The following is a 21738-nucleotide window of genomic DNA, read 5'->3' as shown; positions in this document are numbered from 1 at the left end:
TCCCAGCGGAGCCTTCACTTTTTGCCTCTGCTTGGGCTGTTCTGCAGTCAAGATTTTGCAAGGCTGACCTTTTCTTATCATTCGTGTTTCCGCTTCGACCTCACTCTTCAGGGAGGTCTTCTCTGACCTCGTAGGCGTTCTCTCTTCCATCACCTTGCTTTTGGGGTCATAGCCCTCCTTACAATTTGGCAGTTATGGATTATATTTGGTTTCTCCCACCAGCTTGAGCACTGTATCAGGGCAGAGATCTTCTCTGTCCTGGTCGTCATTGTGCCCCCAGCGCCTAGAATAGTGCCGACTACTAGGATGGCGCTCAAGAGTCAAAAATCCGGGCAGCCAATCGTGCAATCACCTTCTCCCGGCAGAGCCCACTCTAACCACGTGGGAAGGGTGAGGGCGGTGGCCGGGGGCGTGCGGGGAGGGCAAGCTGGGCGGAAGGCCCCGCCCCCGGCCCCGCCCGTGTCCTTGTTCTCGTCCACGGGCCTCCATAAAGTTCGTTTGGCGGCGCGCCGCGCGGGGCCTTCTGGGAGCGGCCGGCCTGGGCCAATCAGGAAGCGCAGGCGAGCGGCGCGAGAAGCGGCGGCCGCGCTCTCCAGCCGAGACCGGAGCGGCGGGGACCGCTGCAGTGCCAGGTAAGGGTGCCTCTGGCCACTTCCTTCTGACCTAGGCTTGTCCTTGAACCCGGGGCCCCGAGGCTTGGCGGAGCCCGGTCCCCGCTCTCGCCGTCATGCTGCTCACACTTCCCGTTGGCCTCATGGCAGCCGGGCATGCCTGACGCCGGCTACACAGCGCCCTGTCGAACCGCCCCCATCAGAGCGTCGGGAGTCTTCTGTCTGCCCTCTTTCTGAGTACGGACCTTTGGCATCCCGACTCCTCTCTTCCCCCACTCCAGCGCTCTGCCGCGGCGCGCTGTACCCCACCCCCGCCCTGCGAGTCCACCCTTGGCTTGGTCCATACCCCCTCCCCATTACCTTCCTGACCGCGCCCTGCCAGCTCGCTCGCCCCTCGGGATTGCGCCTTGTCGGGAGGCGTTGTCCTCCGAGAGAAGGAGTCTTTGGGACAACCCTGTGAGCTTCTTCCGGCCTTTGGCCTGTCTCCTCTGCCGGCATCCAAGGGAACGAATGCTCCTCCCCATTCAGAGAGATGCTAGTGATTAGAACCTGGAGGTGACCCACACTTTCTCTAGACTCACAGCACACCATCCTCTGTGAAAGCAATACCTAAGTTAACGGGCTCTTAAAAATAAAAATTACGGGATCGACCGCAGGGATCTTTGGCTAAAGTTTGGACGACCCGTTGACAGAGCCGCTGGTCCGGGTTTGCCCCTCTGTCAGGTGTGAGAAGGAAGTATTGTTTTTTTTTTTTTTTTTTGGTTTGTTTTGTAGAAATGGCTTTCATCATGCAACGGTCACCCTTTGTATTCAGTCTTGGGGGCGTAAGAGAGTGTCCTTGGGCATCATACCTTTTCTTCTTTCAACTATATTCTTCTTTGTGCATTTATGTTTGGGACATTTTCATTTATGATGATCTTACTGAGGTTCCTAGTTTTAAATTCCTATATATTAGGGCTAACATATCATATGGTCCTGGACCTCTCGATCTATATCCAGTTGCCTACTTATTGTCTCTACTGAGATGGTTGTTGGGGAGCTCAGACTAAACATGTCTTACGTGTCAATTACATCTCAATAAAGCTTAAAAAACAAAACAAAACAGAATACACTGCAAAAATACAAGTATCCCTTGCCATCTAAATCTGTTTAGATGATGAGAGTTTAGATAGCAAGTTTGAGGAGTGAGGGATATCATGTGATCTGTATAGTGTTTGGTTTCCTGAGTTTTTGTTAGGGAATAGCAATAGTTTGGATAATGACTACCTACCCGCTTTCTCTCAAAAAATGTATTTACATCTGTTTGGTTTCTGAGTCTGGAGAGTGGAGAATACCTGTAAATCAAAAACAAAACAAAACAAACACCCCAGTTCATGCACAGGTGTGAAAGAGAACCTGAGTTAGAACCTGAGAGAGAAGCCAGGGGTTAGAGGTGGAGGAGTTGGACAGCTGCTGCTGGGGGTGGTGTTTGGGGGTGGATAACTGCATTTTGAGACATACCCGTGTGACAGTTGTGTGCTTGAGTGGGTACGCGCAGGTGGTGCCTGGGAACTCCAGTAGCAGTATGAGTGCAAGGAGTAGGCTGGGGGTGTAGATTTGACAGTGACTGCCATTGAGGATTCAGGGGCAGTGGTAAGACGAACACTCTGAAGCAGGGAGTTTAGAGCAGTTTAAAAATTAACAAGTTGCAAAGAGTTAGGAAATGTCACATACGTTCATGGAAAAGAATTCAGATTGACAGAGAGTATAAAATGAGAAATAGAAATCTCTCAACTCTTAGCTTTGCTCTCTGGAGGTAATGCTAAGTTAAGTTTCTTGCTGTTCTAAAAACGATCTGTGAACAAACCCTGAGTGTTTAGTCGAATGAATTTTTACATATTTCTTCACTCATGTAATCCTCTCCCATACTGAGATATAGGATATTTTCAATACCTCAGTGTCTTAGCTCGGGCTGCCATAACTAAATACCATAGACTGAGTGGTTTAATCCACCAAAGTTTGGTTTCTCACAGTTCTGGAGGCTGGAAGCCCAAGACCAGGGTGCCAGCATGGTTGGGTTCTAGTGAGGGCTTCCTTCCTGGTTTGTTGATGGCTGCCATCTCCCTGAGTGTTCATATGTTCTTTCTGGGTGAATATGTGTGGGTTGGGAGTCGGGGAGAAAGGAAGCAAGCTCCCTGCTGTCTCTTCTTAGTATGGCACTAATCCCACCTTGAGTGCCGCACCTTTCTGACCGCTTCTAAACCTGACTACTTCCCAAAGGCTCCTTCTCCAAACACCACCACATTGGAGATTAGGACTTCAACATACGAATTTTGGAGAGACACATTTCAGTCCATAGCACCCAAAATGTTCTGTTGTATGCCAAAGTATGCATGTAGCACTATAAAAAACCCTAGTAGGATAATTCTGTAGATAACAGCGGTTTTAAGATTTTTTTTTTTTCTTTGGTGGTAGGTGAGTGGAACTCAGACTTTTGTTAGACTCTGATAAAAGCTGTAGTGCTTTTCTTACATTAAAAAATATATACACATATATTTCTAGGGGTTCCTAGTGCTATTGATGCTGGTGTCATGGCCGTCAGGACAAGAAGACTGTCTTGGTCACAGTAGAGTTTCTCAGCCTCAGCACTATCGTTATTTTGGGCTGGATAATTCTTTGTTGTGGAGGCTGTGCTGCGCGTTGTAGGGTGTTTAACAGCATTCCTGGTCTCTGCCTTCTGATGTCGGTAGCACAAGACCCCTCCCTCAGTTGTGACAACCAAAAATGTCTAGGTACTGCCAGTGACCCCTGGGGGGCAAAGTTGCCCTCCACTGAGAACCATTGGTTTAGAGGGAAGAGCCAGAGCCAGACCTTTTGGAGGCAGACTTGGTGATTTGCCCTTCTTATGCCAGTTGTGATAGGGTGGGTGTCACTCCTAGGGTTCTGTATACAGATGGTTTCCATCACCAGTAAGATGGGGCTGCCCCTTTCAAAGATACATTGAATGAGTTTAAAGAGTGAATTAAAATATCCCACATTTGTAGATTCTTTATGGTGGGCAAGCCCTTGGAAATCACCTGAGCCAACCTTGTCATCTCACTGGTGATGGAACTAGGGCAGAGGGCTGACGTGGGACAGAGCCAGGCTGGGTCCGCAGTTCCTCCATCGCAAGCCTGGCTTCTAGGAGACTAGACAGCCTAGAGCTTATCAGAAAGTAACCCATGTGGATACCTTATGTTTCTGTGTGATGCCAGGTTGCTCCTTGTTGCTCACTGAAGATGAAATAATGCAAGAGGTGTTCTATGTATTGGGAAAGCTGACGCTAGACATTCTTTACTGAGTTGTCCAGGCCAGAACTAGTAATGAATCGCCTAGGTTTTTAATTTCTCTTCTGTCAAAGGTAATTTATTTCAGTTCTTTGTCTTCTCCAGAAGTCTACCTTCTAAATAATGATTAGGTGCAACTTTCTTTTATTTACTCTTACAGGAATATGAAGAATTATCCAGCAACATTTTTTTTTTAATCATTATTTTTCCTCTTCCCAGAGGCTACTGAAACAATAGTATCTGTTAAGATGTAATTTTCTTTTTGGTGGTTGTCATAATTGACAACTGACAGATACAGTAAAAAATGGAATGATATTATCATCTAGTTATAGTTTATATATTCAGAAGAAGAGAGGAGAGCAGAACCAGTCTGATATCTTGAGTGAGGCTTTACTCATTAGTCTTTGGTGTTGAACACTGAACACTGTTCTGGTGTTTTAATCCTGTAGTCTGATTAATAAAAAGATTTGAGGGCAAGATTTCCACTTGAAATTAAATGCTAAAATTCTGTTGAATCACACCTTTATTAAGGAAATTTGAATTTATAATAACTATATTTAATAGTAAGGAACATAACACATTTAAAAATTGTAACTGTTTTCCAGAAGTTCTTAGTGAATGATAGGAAATTGTGATTAAATAAGCTATAATTTAGTATCACATGTTTACTAGAAGATTTTTTGAAACAGAGATGTTTATAATTAAATGACAAAATGTTGCCAAATTGGCAACTTTGGAAAAAAAGCTAAAATAGCATTTTACAATGATATAAATCAGTAGAATTTACAAAATACATTCTGTATATCAGCAAAGGGTTGCTGATATACAGAATGTATATCATTTTATAGATGAGAAGATTGAGAGATTTAGATTTCATCCCAAGGTAAAAGCGACCCACCTTCAGCTAGTAAGTGAACATTCTAGATTCGAACCAGGCATGTGGGTTCAAAGTCCAGTCTTCTGTTTACCTATTCTGTTAAAATATTTTGGGGAGGATTTATTTTACTATCACATTTAAATTTTTTAAAATAATTGAAAAATGCGAGTTGTACATTTTGAAGAAAAAGGCATAAATAGCAGCATCAGTTATTTCCTCTGATGTATATAAAATTCTCCCTTTCCCCCAACAACATCTAAAAAATTATAACAGTGCTAAATGCATTTGTTAGATTGCAGGATATTTTTAACTCAACTGCAATTTAACTCAATTCTGACACTGTCTACCAGGAGAGAGCATCAGATTCCACAGACTAAGGGTTCAGTCTCACAAGACTGTACCCTGCCTCCCACTCACTCAGTGCCCAACCCTTCAGAAGCCAATCACAAGTCTAGATTATTACCTGTGCTTCTGACCCACTGGCAGTAGATCAGAGATTCCCACAATTCCCTCCTGGGGTTCAATTTAACGTGCTAGAGTGGGACACAGAACTCAGAGAAACATTTACTATGTTGACCAGTTTATTATGCAGGATAGAGATGAACAGCCAGATAAAGAGGTAGGTACTGAAGGTGGGGTCTGGAATGGTCTTGAGTACAGGGACTCTGTTTTGGTAGAACCGGGGTGCACCAGCCTTCCAGCACGTGGAAGCATTCACCAACTCAGCAGAGCTCATTTCAAGAGTATTTATAGCGCTTAACCGCAGCCCCCTTCTCCTTCCCAGAGGTTGGTAGGTGGGGCCCAGAGTCTAACCCTCCAATCAGCTGGTCTTTCTGGTGACCAGCCCCATCGTGAGCACCCTCCACCTTTTTGAATCTAGCTTTGAATTTTCTCAAAGTGAACAAACACACTGTTAAGCAGCACCCAGATGAAAAAACGGAAATTTACCAGCCCCCCAGAAGCTTCCCTTCTGTCATCCCCTGCAAGGGTAGCCAGTCCTGCCTTCCAACAGCAGTGGCAACTTCTGTTTAAGGCTCTCAACTCTGGGGGAGGGGGGTTGGGGGAAGGGGATTGAGGAGGTCTGTGGAGGCTCAGGACTGCTGCCAAGTGGTGCGGGAGAGCAGTTTGTGGTCCAGGGCCCTGATACCCTGTGATGCTCTCTGAAGCACCTGTCATGTTTCCAGAGGCCTCTCACAGTCAGGCTGAGTCCCTGCTGACAGGAGAGCCCTCCTGCTGTGAGTCTGTCCTTGCTGGCAGGTTTCCATCTAGACCCAGTTTTGCTGGCATTGACTGTTCCCACTTCTGTGAGTTCTCAGTATAGCTTCTTCCTGACTCCTTCCTCCATAGCTCCCCAGGGGTTCAGCTGGCGTCAGGTCGCTGCATGTGTCCTGGCTGCATGTGTCCTGGCCACGTTTTCTCAACAGGAAGCTTGGACTCCATCCCCCTTACCCTCACCATTTTAGTGCTGTCTCTTAGACAAAGCTAATGAAGTTATTTTCATGATCAGTTTTCAGTATCTTGGGTCCAAATTGATTTTTGGTTGGTTTAACCCCCATATTTTATGGCTAATTTCATGTTTATTTTGCAGAGGGGATAAAAATCGTCTTTCAGTTGATTAACCATAAATTAAAACATTTTAATGAAATGTAATGATGACTACATCAGAGCATAGATTCGGAAACTTTTTTGTAAATTAATTTCCACTGATTGAGTTATGCAGGACAGATCCATTATATCCTAAATATGGTATTACATACATATCTCCTCTCAGAGACAGTGAACAAGCTTATTTTCTACTCCGAAGTTATACAGCAAATGTCTTTTTATATGTACATTTATTCTTTTGGTTTGGAATTCTGTTCACCTGAAAACTGGGCTATTCTAAAATACCACTCGTTTTTGTCTGGGTATGTAGAGGGAAAGCACTAGTCTGAACTAAGTGTGATCTGAATTCCTGCCATTTATATCATCACTGCCTTATGCTCTGAGGCCTCAGAAATGTTAAGTACTGGTCTTTGCCTGCCAGTGGGTGCCGATTTGGCAGGGGAGCGCCGGAAGCCTTGGAGAAGAACATACTCTCCACAAATGGAATGGTAAAACTCTTATTCATTCAATGAATCTGCACCTACTACATGCTGGGCACTTTTCTAGAAGCTTGAGGAACATCAATGAACAAAGTAGACAAAAATCCCTCTCCTCGTGCAGCTTACTTTCGAGCAGAGGTGACAGACAATAAGAGAGACGGGGGAGTGAGTGCTAGGGGTGGTTGCAGGTTGCACGCTTAAGTAATTTGTTGTAAGTTGGCATCAAAGGCAAGGTGACAGTTTAGCTGAGAGAGAGATAGGAAATCATCCTTGAGCCTATCTGGGAGAGGAGTGTTCCAGGTGGAGGGAACAAGGAGTACAAAGACTCGGGGGCGGGAATGTGCCTGACAGCACTGCGGGGTCCGGCAAGAAAGCTGCAGGGTGGCTGGAGCCCAGGAAGAGATGGGGGACAGGGCTGGAGATGAGTCTTGGAGGTGAGGGGAGGTGGGGCCGCTTCTGTAGGGCTTCACTCTGTGTAAGAGTTGTGAGCAGAGGAGGCAAGTAATCTGACTTTAAAAGGATCACTAGTCAGTGGATAGAGACTAGACTGTAGAAGGCGTGGGCTGGAGCAGGGAGGTTAGGGAAGAGGTGAAAGTGACTTGTGTGGGTGGAGGCGGTGGGAGGAGGTAGATTCTGGATGCGTTTTGAAGGTAGATTTGAAAGCGTTCGTGGGCCCATTGCATGTGGCAGGTGAGTCCTGGAGGCCTTCAAGGGTTTTGGTCCAAGCAGCTGAGTAATGGCACCGCACGCAGAGAAGGCCAAAGGAGCAGGTTTTGCAGATGAAAGGTTGGAGCTCCGTTTGGGGCATATTAAGCCTAGGATGTTTAGAGATTCAGGCTTTATTTTTATGACGATCAAAATAATTCTATTTAAATAAATTTTAAAATCTTATGTATTGGGCCATTTTAAAGTAAATCATAACTTTTATTAGCGTTATTTATACTGAAATCTCTCACTAAATCTTCGTATGGGCAGGTTGAGCAGTTGAGCATTTCCTTTGAATTTGTCTTACATGGATGTGAAATGCTATTTTTCTTTTTTTTAACCTAGAAAAGCTTTTTTTTTTTTTCCCATTTAGTTCTTTATTCAAGGACTTCCAAAATTTTCCTTAAGAAATAAAAAAACAGTATTTCCTTTTCTTTGGCTCTGTTAGACAAATTATTTTTATCTTAGAGTGAAAAAATTGTGGGAAAGAGGCAGCATATTACTTTTCTTTCCTCTTTCTGGTTAGCGACCATGTTTCTGATGGTTAGAATGTCACTGCCTTTGTAGGTTTCTGAGGATAAACATTTTTCCATTCATCAGGCATGAGCCATTGTTTAAAAATTCCCTTATGTTACTTTATTTTTCTGTCTTTGAGAATACCCTCCTCATTCTGCCACCCACATTTTCCTGCAGGTAGAGATTGCCAATAAGAGTCGATTCTCTTGGGTCCAAAAAAATGACTGATTATCTAGAGTTACTGCCTATATGACTTTTTGTCTAAAGATTAAAGTCAGCTTAGAATAAAGAATACCAGTGTTTTCATGTTTATTCCTGTTGAGCTATTTTTTACTTTAACCTTGTGCCCTTGCCTTTAAAGTTAATGTTCTTTAATGTTCATTTTAAAATGTTCTTATTCTCCTGCTGCGGATTTATGGTGGTAACCCTGCTCTTTTAACATTAACCAGTGCTTCATAGCTGAGATATAATTGTATATTACATTAACATTGTAACTGCAGTTCCTGACCGGTGGGATTTCAGAAATGCAATTGAAGCCCTGGGTTTCAAACAAAGTAGAAAAATATAACCATCAAGAGCTACTCTTTAAAGAATTTTGTTGTTTTTAGTAAATAATTTTGTTAACCTTTTAGCAATGTCATTTTTAAAAAATGATGGTACTGTTTATCTGGTGTTGATTTAAATAGCGGTAGGAGTTAAAAACATTCTCTTGGTCAAGAAGCTTATACAAGGATGGTACTATATATATAAGATTCATAAATGTGTAATATCACCTGAATATCAACCCTGTTCCTATGGCTTTTCTTGGTCAGTCATTGAAGAAACAGGTGGTCTTGTTAATAATATTCGTTGTCTAGAAGCCAGCTGCTATTTATATTAGTATAATTGTTAGTAGCAGTGGTATTTTTTTAAAGTAGTCGGTATATCATCAGTTAAGTCTAATATTCTCAATATCAGAACAAGCAGACATGGGTCTCTGCTTTTGATAACTTTGTAAGCTAAAGAACATGTGATGGAGACTTAGACATGAATTTAAAGAAAGACTGTCTTTTATGTTAGTGGGGGAGCAGGTGTGTGAGGATAACATGGATTAATCAGACTTGTCTTCTGGTCTTGGTTCAGCCACTTTGCAGCAGAAAGTATTTTGGGCACAGAACTGAGCTCCATTGCCACTTCTGTCTGCTCAGGAGTCAGTGACTTGCTGAGAATCTTATGAGATAAGGGTCTTATTGCCCGGCACTCTGTGGGTGGTGGTGTTTGACTAAGACAGGTAGAGAGATAGGAAGTGCGGGTGATCGTTCCCTCAGTCTCCCTGAGGTTGCCACCACGGCTTCCATTTCCTGTCGGCTTTGAGTCCATGGAAGGAGGGAGTCCTGGTCTGTGGCTTAATATCTTTGCATTTGTTCTGCTAGCAGAAATCGATCTTAAGACTGTAAATATGCACAGAAATGATCTATTTCTTCACAGTCTGACTCATTTTCTCTGTCAAGCCTGTTCCTGGGCTTTGTTCAGGAACAAATCCTGCTTGTTGGTGAGCTGTCTCCTTGTCTGTTTACAAAAAGTCCTAGTGTTTCCTCAGGCTTGGAGCAGATTCAGGCAGTGTTCGAAGCCTGTCTTTCCCTTGGTTTAGGTCTCTTCTTTTTTCTCCCCCATCTAGGATCTACAGGTCCAATGGATCCTGAGGGGTTTGGCGAGCTCCTTCAGCAAGCTGAACAGCTTGCCGCTGAGACCGAGGGCATCTCAGAGCTTCCCCATGTGGAACGGAACCTGCAGGAGATCCAGCAGGCGGGCGAGCGCCTGCGTTCCCGTACCCTCACACGCACGTCCCAGGAGACGGCAGATGTCAAGGCGTGAGTACTGGTGGGGAGGCAGCATTGGTGCTGGGTGGCTGGGGACAGGATCTGTTTCTTCTTTCTTGCCTTGAATTTGGATGCAGTCTGTAAATGTCAGACACAAGCCAGATTCTTAGGAACTAGGTTTTTGTAAACAGGTCAGCGGCCTCGCTTTGTCTCCCTGTCCGGGTTTTCCAGCCTTTCTGCCTGACTAAGCTGTGAGCCCATATCACAGGCAGAGATGACCAGGGTGGGAAAGGGCGAAGAGCTTGGTCATACAGAAATCCGTCACAGTAGTTGCTGCTTTGGTTCACTGATTGGTGGCTCATGATGGCTCCTGTTTTAAGTATGTCAGTCTATGTGGGCCACACATGTTACTGTCAGTGCCAGAGAACACTCAGTTATAAGCAGAGTTTTTAAGAGCACTCGAAAGACGTTGACGAGCAGTCAGTAACGAGAAGCCATCCAAGTGAAGAGTGATCCTGTCTGCTTGTTGTCAGTGACCCCAGAGCCTGCTTCTGAAAGGCCTTGGCAGTGCCATGCCTGCTGGTGGGTTGTAGGCCAGGACAGTGGGTGAGCTGCCAGGGAGTGCAGCTGGGGCACAGTACTGACTGCCTGTCTGGCCAGTGGCTGCTGCTGCCGTACAACACTGAGTGAGCTCATACTGTGTCTGGGGTTCCCACTGTGCCAGGCCTGGGCCATCTCTGAGGCTCCAGCCATGAATTAGACATGGTCCTTGCCCTCGATGAGCTTATAACTTGGGGAGGCAGAAAAAAAACCTCACCGCTTTCCGTAAGAAATGCGATTTACTGATTACTAACTGTGTGTCAGAAACTTGGCTAGACCTAAGATTTTTCTTAATCCTCACAATGGATATTTGGACTGTTGTCTCCATACTACAGTTGAGCAGCTAAGGCTCAGAGAGGGCAAGTAATTCTCAGATCACACAGCTCATGAGTTGTGAGCTAGGATTCAAACCCAGCGAGGCTGATTACAGAGCACATACTCGTTTAGCCGTGATGGCAGGGTCATGGGAAGGTGGTGGGGTGCTGTTACTTGTGACCTTGGCTGGTCTGGAAAGTCACTGGGATTCTGTGTGAGAGATGTGGAAAATTGTCAGTCATCTACTCAGTCTTCATTCTTAGAACTTGAGAAACACCTAAATGCTGGTGTTAATGTGGGTACATTGTTTTGGGTATATAATAAATGTCACAGGAGTGAGTATGAGGGCTACGTTCTTTTTCCAGCTAATCTTGAGAGCTGAATGTTTTGGCTGCTCTTCCAAGTCAGTAAGTAAGTATGCTATAGAAATTCTTTTGTAGGCCTCCCCAGATTTTTATTTTTAGAAATAGTACGAATTAGGTTTGTTTCTGTTGGTGTTGGTAAATGCAAGTCAGAGGAACCTTGACAGGGATCTTTAACTGTTCGACCTTGCAGCTAAGTGCAGCCAACGGCTCTCCTTCACTGTTCCCCAACACCCCACCCAGTCTTTAGACATTTCTGCTAACTTGCCCTCCCTGCAGTCTCCTTACTGCTCCTCCGTGTTGCCTGCAGTTGCCCCCGGTCTTCAGTTACCTTCCGGTCTGGAGCACGCTCTGCGCTTGTGTGCAAGGATGCTGCTGGAGCGAAAGGACCGTGATGCCAGCTGAGTTGCTATAGTTATAATTTAATTGCATCAGCTTTACAGCCCATTAAGAGCAAAAAGGGAAAATGTTTTCTTGGTAACAATTATCAGTCATGCTCTCTTTCTTGTAAATTTCCATTCTTCCTCATCTCTTTCTACCTTAAATTCATTATTTTAGGGAGGAGGAAGTTGGAACATTAAAACAATGGATATAGGGTGGGGCAGGTGCTTAAAAAGAAACCAAAGGGCTGATCACTGTATTTTTTTCATCTTCTTGATAGACAGAGACATAGAGTGTGCTGTGAATATTTTAGTACAGGATGAGGGTAGAGGAGAGAACTGAGTAGGAAAAATTTTTACATGAAATAAATTTTGAAAGAAAATTCTGTCTTTAAGATTTTAGTTAAGATTAGATTATAGGTTTAACATTGATTTGTTGTGTGCTGAATTCATTTGTTTAAATAAACTTTGTTGGTGTTTTCATTTTAGGGAACAGATTTGATAGCTTTTTGCTTATGTGTGTTTAGTATTTAAAAAATTTTTTTTATTGTAGCAAATTTTTTAAAATTTTCTTTCATATTTTTTTAAGTTTATTGGGGTAACATTGGTTAATACAATTCTATAATTTTCAGGTGTACATTATAATTTGACATCTATATATTCTATTGTCTGATTACCACCAAAAGTCCAGTTTCCTTCAGCTACCATATATTTGATCCCCTAGTATTTTTAAATTGTTTAGTTTGTTTACACATGAAGAAGGATATGCATAACATATATAAAAGTGTAAATCAGGGATTATCAGACCATGTCCCACAAGCCAGAGCCAGCGGCTGCCTTTTAATGTTTTATTGGGACACACCCACACTTGTTTATGTATTATCTATGCTGCTTTTGTGCTGCAGTAGCTGAGTTGAGTAGTTATGACAGAGATCCTATGCCCTGCAAAGCCTGAAGTATTTACTGCTGGCCTTTTACAGAATAAGTTTTCTGACTCCTGGTGTAAATAATAATAGAATGAATGACTAGCCATGTGCACATTGCACAGTTAAGACATAGAATGTTGTTAGTGGCTGCGAAGCCTTCCCTGGGTACCTGTTGTCAATTGTATCCCCCTCTTCTCTCATCACAGATGCCTCATTGGATTTTTCCATGCACACCCAGAAGCCAAACAACCTAGAAATGTACAGAGATAAAGTCAATGATCACTTTTTCCCTAACTTTGTATTCCAAGATCACCACTGTTATTAATATGCTTATTCTTTCACACTTTTCTCCATGTTCATTCAAGGCATATACATTTATTTGCCCAAAGTTACACAGCAAATTATAACTTTACTTAACGGTAAGCTACTTACTATTTGTCAGGCACTGTGCCAAGCACTTTACATGCCTTATATAATTTTTTCTTAAAATAACCCCGTGAAATAAGTATTGCCACCTCTGTTTCATATTGAGGAATGTCAGATAGCAAGTGGCCGAGCCAGAATTCAAACTGAGCTTGGTCAGTAAGAATCCCTCACATTCCTCTGGCACTTCTCAGTTCCCAAAGGATTGTCATAGTGTTCTCCCGACTGGTCTTCACAAGCCTGAGAGGTGGGAAAGGCAGGGATTTTGGTCCACATTTAACAGAGGAGAGAAATGAAGCTTGGAAAAGTGATATGTCTCAGATTTTTAGGCAGTGAGTGACAGATGGGACTTGAACACAGGCCTCCTGGGTATTTTCTGCTCCCCATGTCTGTTGAGATCAGGTTCTGTCCTCTTGCTTTCTTGGACTGGAGTGTTTGACTCCAGCCTGTGTAGCTTTTTGCTCAAGAAAAGCTACCTGGTTTACAGGACCTGGGACACGTAGAGGGCAGGAAACTTCTGGGTTTTTCCACCTTGAGAAGCTGGAAGTCTCTGGTACAGCCTTTATTTGTGAAACCATCCCTGGACTCCCTGCTCCTCAGTCTTCCCTCCACCTCCCTTCACGGGGCTTCTGCATACGCATTGCACAGTTTCTGCAGGCATCACCTGCTTAGATGATCTTTCCTTCTGATAATTTTAATAGCTACTTTTTAAATTCCAAGGTTCTCAACACTGGGACATCTTAAAATCACCTGGGCCCTGGGTACATTCTCACATGTCACTGGTGGAGATGTAGTGCCTGTGAGACAGGGTTTGGCAATATCTAGCAAATTTTCCATTAACCCAGCAATCCCACTTCCAGGGATCTGTTCCAAAGGTACATTGGGAAAAGTAGGAAAGGATGTGTTCACAAGGATGTTCACTGCAAAGTTGGAAACAACATGAGTACCCATCAGTAGGGCACTGGTTGAATATATGTGGTATATCTGTGTCGTGGAGTGCGACATTTCAGTAGGAATGAGACTATCTACTACTGTGGAGTGACTCCAGGACATATTAAGTTAAATACAAGGTGGAGAAAAGCATATAACATTCTTATTTATTTTAGAAAGCAGGTGAAAGATGTCCTGTTCATGAATCAGAAGACTTAATATATATATTTTTTAATGTGCATATATTTTTTTAATCTTAATATTTTTAATTAAGTTTATCGGGGTAACATTGGTTAATGGCATTATGTAAATTTCAGATGTATGACTTTATAATACAACATCTGTATACTCCATTGTGTGCTCACCACCCAAAGCATAAGACTTAAGATGAACATGAAACATCTTGTCATACTAGATCGCAAGGAAGTTATGAAGGTCTACTTGAGTTGTGTCAAAAGAACTCAGAAGCCAACTTGGAAAGATTTTAAATGTACAAAGATGAGATGATTTGAGCATCGTAAGGATAATAACTGCAGTGGATTGAAACACGTCAAATGTATTTAAATTCTTGAGTTTGTAATGATACTAAAGTAAAACTCATCAGTCACATTTGGTATATTATCCAAAGTAACCACATAGTTGATGAAGAGAGTCTCTCTGAAAGGAAACAGTCAAGCTAATAAAGATGGAATACCACCATTTTGCAACCTCTAAGGAATTAATAATTCTGAGCAATGATCACTGTCTGCTATTATTCTAAAATAAAAATAACCAGACCAGTTGATGAAAGTCTGAAGTAACCCAACCAAAAAAATAATGCCACCTGAATCTGATTAGGCTGTTAGAGCTTGCTTTCAATTTACAGGAAACATAGAGGCCACATGAACATGTTAAATGACATCGTGGGGAAACAGTACAGGCTGTTCTGTGGGAAACTACATCCTTGCTACTTTAAGTATAGTCTATGGATCAACAGCAAAAACATGAACTGTGAGCTTTTTATAAATGGAGAATCTCAGGCTCCATCCCAGACCTACTGAATCAGAATCTGCATTTTAACAAGCTTCCCAGGTGATTCACATGCATGTTTCAAGTTTGATTAGGACTGCTCTATAAGACTAATAATCCAGAGTCTCCAACAGAGAAATTGTACAAAAAAAAAGAGATAAATGGGCAAGCTGTACATTAAAGAGATTTAAGAGGCACATCAGTCATTTATAAGTCGAAACCTTATTTGTATCTCATTCAAACAAACACAAATTTTAAAATTATGAAAGAATTGGAATATCATGAATGTACTTCGAAATAATCTGGGTGGCAGAGAGAGGAGAGTTGGTAAGGTGGTAGATGGACTAGGGTTGGCAACAGCATGCTAATTGTTGAAGCTGGATGATGGGTACAAGGAGGTTTACAATTTTAATTTTGTATTTAAAATTTTTTTTTGTAGTTTAAAATATTGGGCTTACTAAGATGGCTATCATCAAAAAAGGTGATAAGTATTAGTGAGGGTATGGAAAGAATTGGAACTCTCAGACATTGCTCGTGGGAATGTTAATGGTGTAGTTGCTTTGGAAAATAGTCTGGCAGTTTTTCATAGAGCTGAACAGAGTATTACTATATGACCTAGCAGTTCCACTCCTAGGTATATACCCAAGAGAAATGAAATCATCTATTCACACAAAACCTTGTACATGAATGTTCATGGCAGCGTTTTTCATAAGAGCCAAAAATAGAAACAACCCAGAGGTCCACCAACTAATGAATAGATGCATACATATAAAATGTGGCATATCAATATAATTGAATGCTTTTCAATAATAAAAAGAAATACAGTACTGACACATGTTATAACATGGATAAACCTTGAAAACAGTATGCTAAGTAAAAGAAATTAGTCACAAAAGACTACATTATTGTATAATTCCATTTATGTGAAGTATCCAGAATAAGCAAATCTATGGAGATGGAAAATAGATTAGTGGTTGCCAGGGGCTAGGCGGGGAAAGATTTGGGATGACATGGAGAGTGGCTGCTGATGGGTAGGAGATTCATTATGGGGGGGGGCGATGAAAATGGTCTAAAATTTATTATGGTGTTGGTCGTACAACTCTGAATATACTAAATCCCACTGAATTGTACACTTTAAGTGGGTGAATTATATGGTGTGTGAATTAATTACTTCAGTAATACTTTTTTTTTTTTTTTTTTTTTAAAGGAAGGAGGGCATTATACTGATACCCATGCTCCAGGCTTCACCCAGCACCAATCAGACTCCTTGCGGGGAAGGTTGCCTCGGAGATTCTAATGTGTGACCAGGGCTGGGGACCACTGTGTTAGAAAATTTAGCTATTAAGGATTATTAGGAGAGAGAGGCAAGATACTCTATCTGATGTGGTAGCCTGGAAGGGAAACCCCAGGATGGCATCGCAGTTGACCTGTCAACATGGTGGAGACAAAACTCTACAGTGGGGAGTCCTCTGGGTACACATCATCCACTTCTGTAGTACTTAATAGAATAGAAATAAGCATGAGAAGTCCTTTCTCTTCAGTAAATCTTTTAGTTCAGGAGTGGAAATTTTAAGTGACGTACCTGTCCATAGGTATTAGGGTTACTTGTACTGCCAAGTGGTCTACCTTCTTCTGAGTTACTCAGAATGAACACAGACTTTGTCAGTGGATTTGGGGGTGTTAAGTCATAATCCAAAAGCAACAATCAATTTCCCTAAGATTCTTGCCTCCAGAGAGCATTGTAAATATTAGTGAGAATCTGATTTTTTAAAGAAACTTCCATTTTTACATTGCTTAGACGAGAAGAAATAAAGCTAGCTGTATTATTCCCATCTCCCTTTAAAAGCATTTATTAGTCAGATGACATCCTCTGATATTATTGGACTGGGCAGCAGAGAGGGAACTTGAAGATGTGTTTGTTGCACATGATGTTTGGCTTTTGTGATTCACTACATCTGTCTTTACAGAAGCTGTAAATAGGATGGTGGTTAAGAGTGTGCTCTCAAGCTTGATGAGCTGGTTCTGCTCTTTTCCTAGCTCTGTGACTTTAGATTAGTTGGTTAATCTCTTTGCACCTTAGTTACCCCATCTATAAAATGGGGATTGAGAATATCATCTACTTCATGGTTTTCTTTACTGGAAAATGTTTGGAGCCATCTGGACTATCATTTTATTGATATACTCTCATTTTATTCTAGACAAGTCCCTCAGTCTAATTTAGGCGTGATCAGAACTTTCTTACTACCAAATGCAATGTTGTGTCTCTTATTCCAGGTGATAGATCTTTATGGAAATGTATAAAACAACCATATGAAAGTGGGAGTTTTGGATAAAAAATACACTCTAGTATTTTATGAAGCTTACCAGGTATTCTAATCCTACTTTTTCCTCTGCACCTTTTATCCTCGTATAGGTCAGTTCTCCTTGGGTCTCGGGGACTTGACATATCCCACATCTCCCAGCGCTTGGAGAGCCTGAGTGCAGCCACCACCTTTGAGCCTCTTGAGCCTGTGAAGGATACAGACATTCAGGTAAGGGCTGCCAGGTGCCAGGACTGATGCAGGTGGAACCCTGAGTGAGCATGCAGCCTGGGCTGAAGGCCCTGGCCCTTTGTCGACCAGCTAATTCAGGGAGTCCAAATTTCTTTGGTAATCCCTTCTTCCTCACATATTAAGGGAACGGGAGACTCAGCTTTGGAGGTGTAGTGGGGAATGTTGGGTTATTTTCAGAGTTCACGGCAAGGCTGAATTTAAGAAAGCAATTCTGACCCGCACTTATATATTATTGTAATTATGAGAACGGAATCCTTTTCTTTCTTTGGGCTTAATCCAAGGCACAGAGACATTTGTTCTAAATTTCTCTTGCTTTCTTTGCTAGATCTCAATTTTACTATTCCCCGTCCACATTTCTTTTCTACGTCTTGCTTGTATTAGTTGGCAAAGAGCTGGAGAAAACTTAGAGTACTATTTACTAAAATCTACTCATCGATATCTAGGAAGTATTTGGCTACATTAGTGGCACCAGGAAATGGTCTAATAGAGCACTCCAGTCTCATTTAACCTAACTTGCCACCAGCCCAATTGCTTGCTGTTTTAATTTAATCAGAAACTGATATGGGTGCGTGCGTGCGTGCGTGCGTGTGTGTGTGTGTGTGTGTGTGTGTGTTTGCATGCTGAAATTCGTTAAGGAAAAAACTTGTGATCCATTTAGTTTTGAGGAATTGGAACACTGCATAGTGTTGAAGTGAAGGGATAGTGGGGTAACTTTTTTATTACTGATTTATCTTTGAAACGAAAGGACACAGCGAAGGCAAATCTTAGTTCAGATGAATACTAATTGTGTTGTTATTTGGACTTCATTTGCGTTAATACTCTCTTCCCCAATACCCTCCCCAAGAAGTGCTTTAATCCATGTAATGGCCACAATTTTGCATTTATTCCAGTTTGAGTTGAGAGTTGAATAACTATAGATATTATTTTTCCTGGTATCGATATGTTCCTAGAGTATGGATATCAGGTTTTTTTCCACTTTTATATACTACATCATATTTGCCTGTCACTTTATAGATGCCTTCTCATTTCCATGTAACCTTAAAATGGCATATGTATAACTTAACCTGCCACTTAACTTTTTTTTTTTTAAGTTTTAGCTCTCTCCCCACTCCTACCTCTTCTATTTCAACTGCTTTTAACAGGGATGAGGTGGATAAATGGGATGGAGCTCAAATAATTGGATAATCACCATATGTTTTGGGGAGAACCCCTAATACTATAGAAAGAAATGGCACTTGCTGACAGCTTGTCGTTTATTTCTTTGAGTGTTTTTATTGTTTTAAATACCAAAGAAATTGTTGTTGTTGTTGTTTTTTTAAAGGAACTGCTTTTACAATTTTCTCTGGCATGGTTGTAATACATATTTGGAATACTCAGCCTCACTTTTTTTTTTTTTTTTTTTAAAGGAACTGCTTTTACAATTTTCTCTGGCATGGTTGTAATACATATTTGGAATACTCAGCCTCACTTAGTGATGCTCTTCATAAAGTAATTCCCACAGATGTGGTACTCCATTTTTTTGCTTTGAGATATTAATGACAGGTTTATAAATATATTGAGTCATAATGATCATTTATTCTAACCTTCTACTTAATGCATGAACATCCTTCGACACCCCTGTTAGATGGTTTCCTAGCAAAGCATGCTCGGTCACATTAAGGAGTGTTTCTTGATTTGAAATGAGCATGGCTGAGAAATTTGGTTCTGTACCACTGAGAAGTCTTTGAACTTTAAGAGGAAGGATGCTTCCATTTCAAAATTTTACCTCTTGGTTTGGGAGTTTTCCAAAATATCTTCAGAAATGCAGATGTTCAGTCCGGGGTAACTTTCGATTGATCGAGGATTGATCATCTAGATCTGAAGTCGAGATTTAAGGCTTATTTCAAAATAAGACCTCTATTGACCTCATCTTCTTACCAGCAAAGGTTTAAAGGAGAAAATTTAACTTTTAAAGGGCTGAGGCTTTGGCTTGATCTGAGGTGGCTCCTGTTACTAGTAGGGATTGAAGATTTTGAGTTGTGTTGTGTGTTGTGTCTCAGCTGACCTGTGCTTAACCCTCCTGTACACACAGTGGTACCATATCCTGCCTGACATCTTGTTCAGTAGTCAGATGTGTGGAGTGGGCCTCCTTTTCATTAGTCTCATAATGCGTCGGTTATCCAAGAAGAGTTAACTTGGGCATGGTCTGTTTTTTGTTTTTAGAAAAACCAGATGTACTTTTTGATGGACATTTTGTTCTCATTTATTTTAACAGCTTTATTAAGATAGAATTCACATGCTATAAATCTGATGGGTTTTTGTGTACGAACTTTTGTTTTCCAACCAGTGCGGTTTTTGAGATAAGAATGACTCTAATCCTCTGTGTTATCAGTCAGAGTGAATTTATTATGTCAGTTTATAAATTCACAAAAAGAAACGCTAAAGGCTCCTTTGACAGATACTGTCCAAGACTTTGTACCATCTATTGTTTGTTATTTATAAGCTCAAAAAGGCATTTTCCCGTGTATAAATACATATATAGATACATGTAGAGTCCTTTTTTGTTTGGTAAACATTGATTATATTTTGTTGTTACTAATGGAGCTTAAAATTAATATGGGTTTTTTTGTTGTTACTGTTTTGTTGTTTGTCATAATTAATGATGTTGGCATGCATTGAGAATGCATTTTAAAATGATTGCTGTGTCTAGCGAAGGTAACATATTTAAAAACTCACTTAAATATATGTATGGCTTATGCTAGTAGAATTTTTAAAAATGTTTATTGATTTTATTTTTTGGAAATGGCCAAAAAGGCCTATACATTTGTGTAATAGAGGTGAAGAGCAATAACTATTAGCAGGACATGGCACCAAAATGACTACACTGCTGTAAGTTACTTCGTGGTGCCTGTGAGGACAAGTCCTCTCACAGAGATCCATTTGCTCACTTCTGTCTTTGGAAAAAAAATCTTTAAGGCAGACTGCACATCTTTATTATGATCTGAACAGACCTAATATACCATGCATGATGTATATTATAGAGTAATAAAGTGTAAATTTACATGTCTCAGTTATATTCTGGACTTTTTCACTAGATTACATGTATATTTCAAGAAGGCTATGCAGAAATAGCTGGAATTGGCCAGAAAAGTGGGAGCTGCAGTTTCTCAGCATTAGGCTGTAATATTTCCAAATGACATTAGACCAAAATATAATAATATTATTGCTCAACTTATTGCATTAGATTTCTAGGGCTGCCATAGCAAGTTACCACAAACTTAGTGGCGTAAAACATTAGAAATGTATTCTCTCTCAGTTCTAGAGGCCACAGTTTTGAAATTAAGGTGTTGGTAGCACCGGGCTCTCTGAAGGCTCTAGGAGAGAATCCAGCTTCCAGGGACTTCTGGCATTCCTTGGTTTGTGGCAGAGTAACGCCAGTCTCTGCCTCCATCATCACAGGTGTTTTCCTCCTGTCTGTCAAATCTACCCCGCTTTCTCTTATAAGGATACTAGTTATTGGATTTAGGACCCACCCTAAATCTAGCACATCTCATTTTGAGATTCTTAAATTTGCAAAGACCTTGCTCCTAAATAAGGTCACATTCACAGGCACTAGGAGTTAGGGGCTTGGACACATGCTTTGGGGAGGGGCACATTTCATCCCACTACCCTTATAGTGCCAGAAATTTTAGACTGTGAATTAACTGTAATTAATGAAACATCTTTAAATCTAACTCTATTTCATAGCTACATGGAGTATTGGGGTAAGGCATCTTACGCTAGTCATTCCAGTGACTGCAAACCTCAAGCAAGTGTCTGATCTCAGTATCAACATTCTCTTTTGGGCTTTTGGGAAGTGAGGCTGACTACCCAAGTCGGATTCGAGAGTGCCGCGGTAGTTACTCTCTCCAGGCAGGTTAACACTCTAATGTGTTTGACAGATTTCTGTAGAGATGTGTTTCAATTAGAAACATTCTGCTTTTTTAAATACTCAAATACTTAGTTTTTTTTTTTTTAATAAATTTATTTAAATTAGTTTCAGGTATACAGTACATTGGTTAGACATCTATATTGTTCATAAAACGTTTCCCCCAATTGCTCCCTCCCTCCCCTGGCCCTCCACCTAGCCATCATATTAATGCTAACTGCATTCCCTCTGCCGTGCTCCCAATCCCTGTGCCAAACTATTGACTACTAATTTGTACTTCTTTAACCCTTCATTCCATTCTCCTAGTCCCCCGACCCTCTCTCCTCTGTCTATCACCAAATTGCCCACTATATTTGTGAGTCTGTTTTTGATAAGATTATTCTTTTTGTACCTTAGATTCCACATATAAGTGACATCATATGGTATTTATCTTTCTCT

General features: G+C 41.4%; 1 protein-coding gene across 1 annotated transcript in view; it reads left to right on the top strand.

Annotated features, from left to right (window-relative positions):
- Window positions 1-484: 484 nt before the first annotated feature.
- Window positions 485-21738, top strand: part of NUP93 (nucleoporin 93) — an 88633-nt gene continuing 67379 nt past the window's right edge. The window contains exons 1-3 of the mRNA XM_011360127.2: window positions 485-632; window positions 9756-9948; window positions 17255-17372. Coding sequence (XP_011358429.1) covers window positions 9770-9948; window positions 17255-17372 — 297 coding nt within the window. The 5' untranslated portion in view covers window positions 485-632; window positions 9756-9769. The remainder of the gene's footprint in view (window positions 633-9755; window positions 9949-17254; window positions 17373-21738) is intronic.

This window comes from Pteropus vampyrus, unplaced genomic scaffold, assembly GCF_000151845.1.
Source record: "Pteropus vampyrus isolate Shadow unplaced genomic scaffold, Pvam_2.0 Scaffold51, whole genome shotgun sequence".
Classification (NCBI taxonomy): domain Eukaryota; kingdom Metazoa; phylum Chordata; class Mammalia; order Chiroptera; family Pteropodidae; genus Pteropus; species Pteropus vampyrus.
This window is presented reverse-complemented; position numbering and strand designations above follow the sequence as displayed.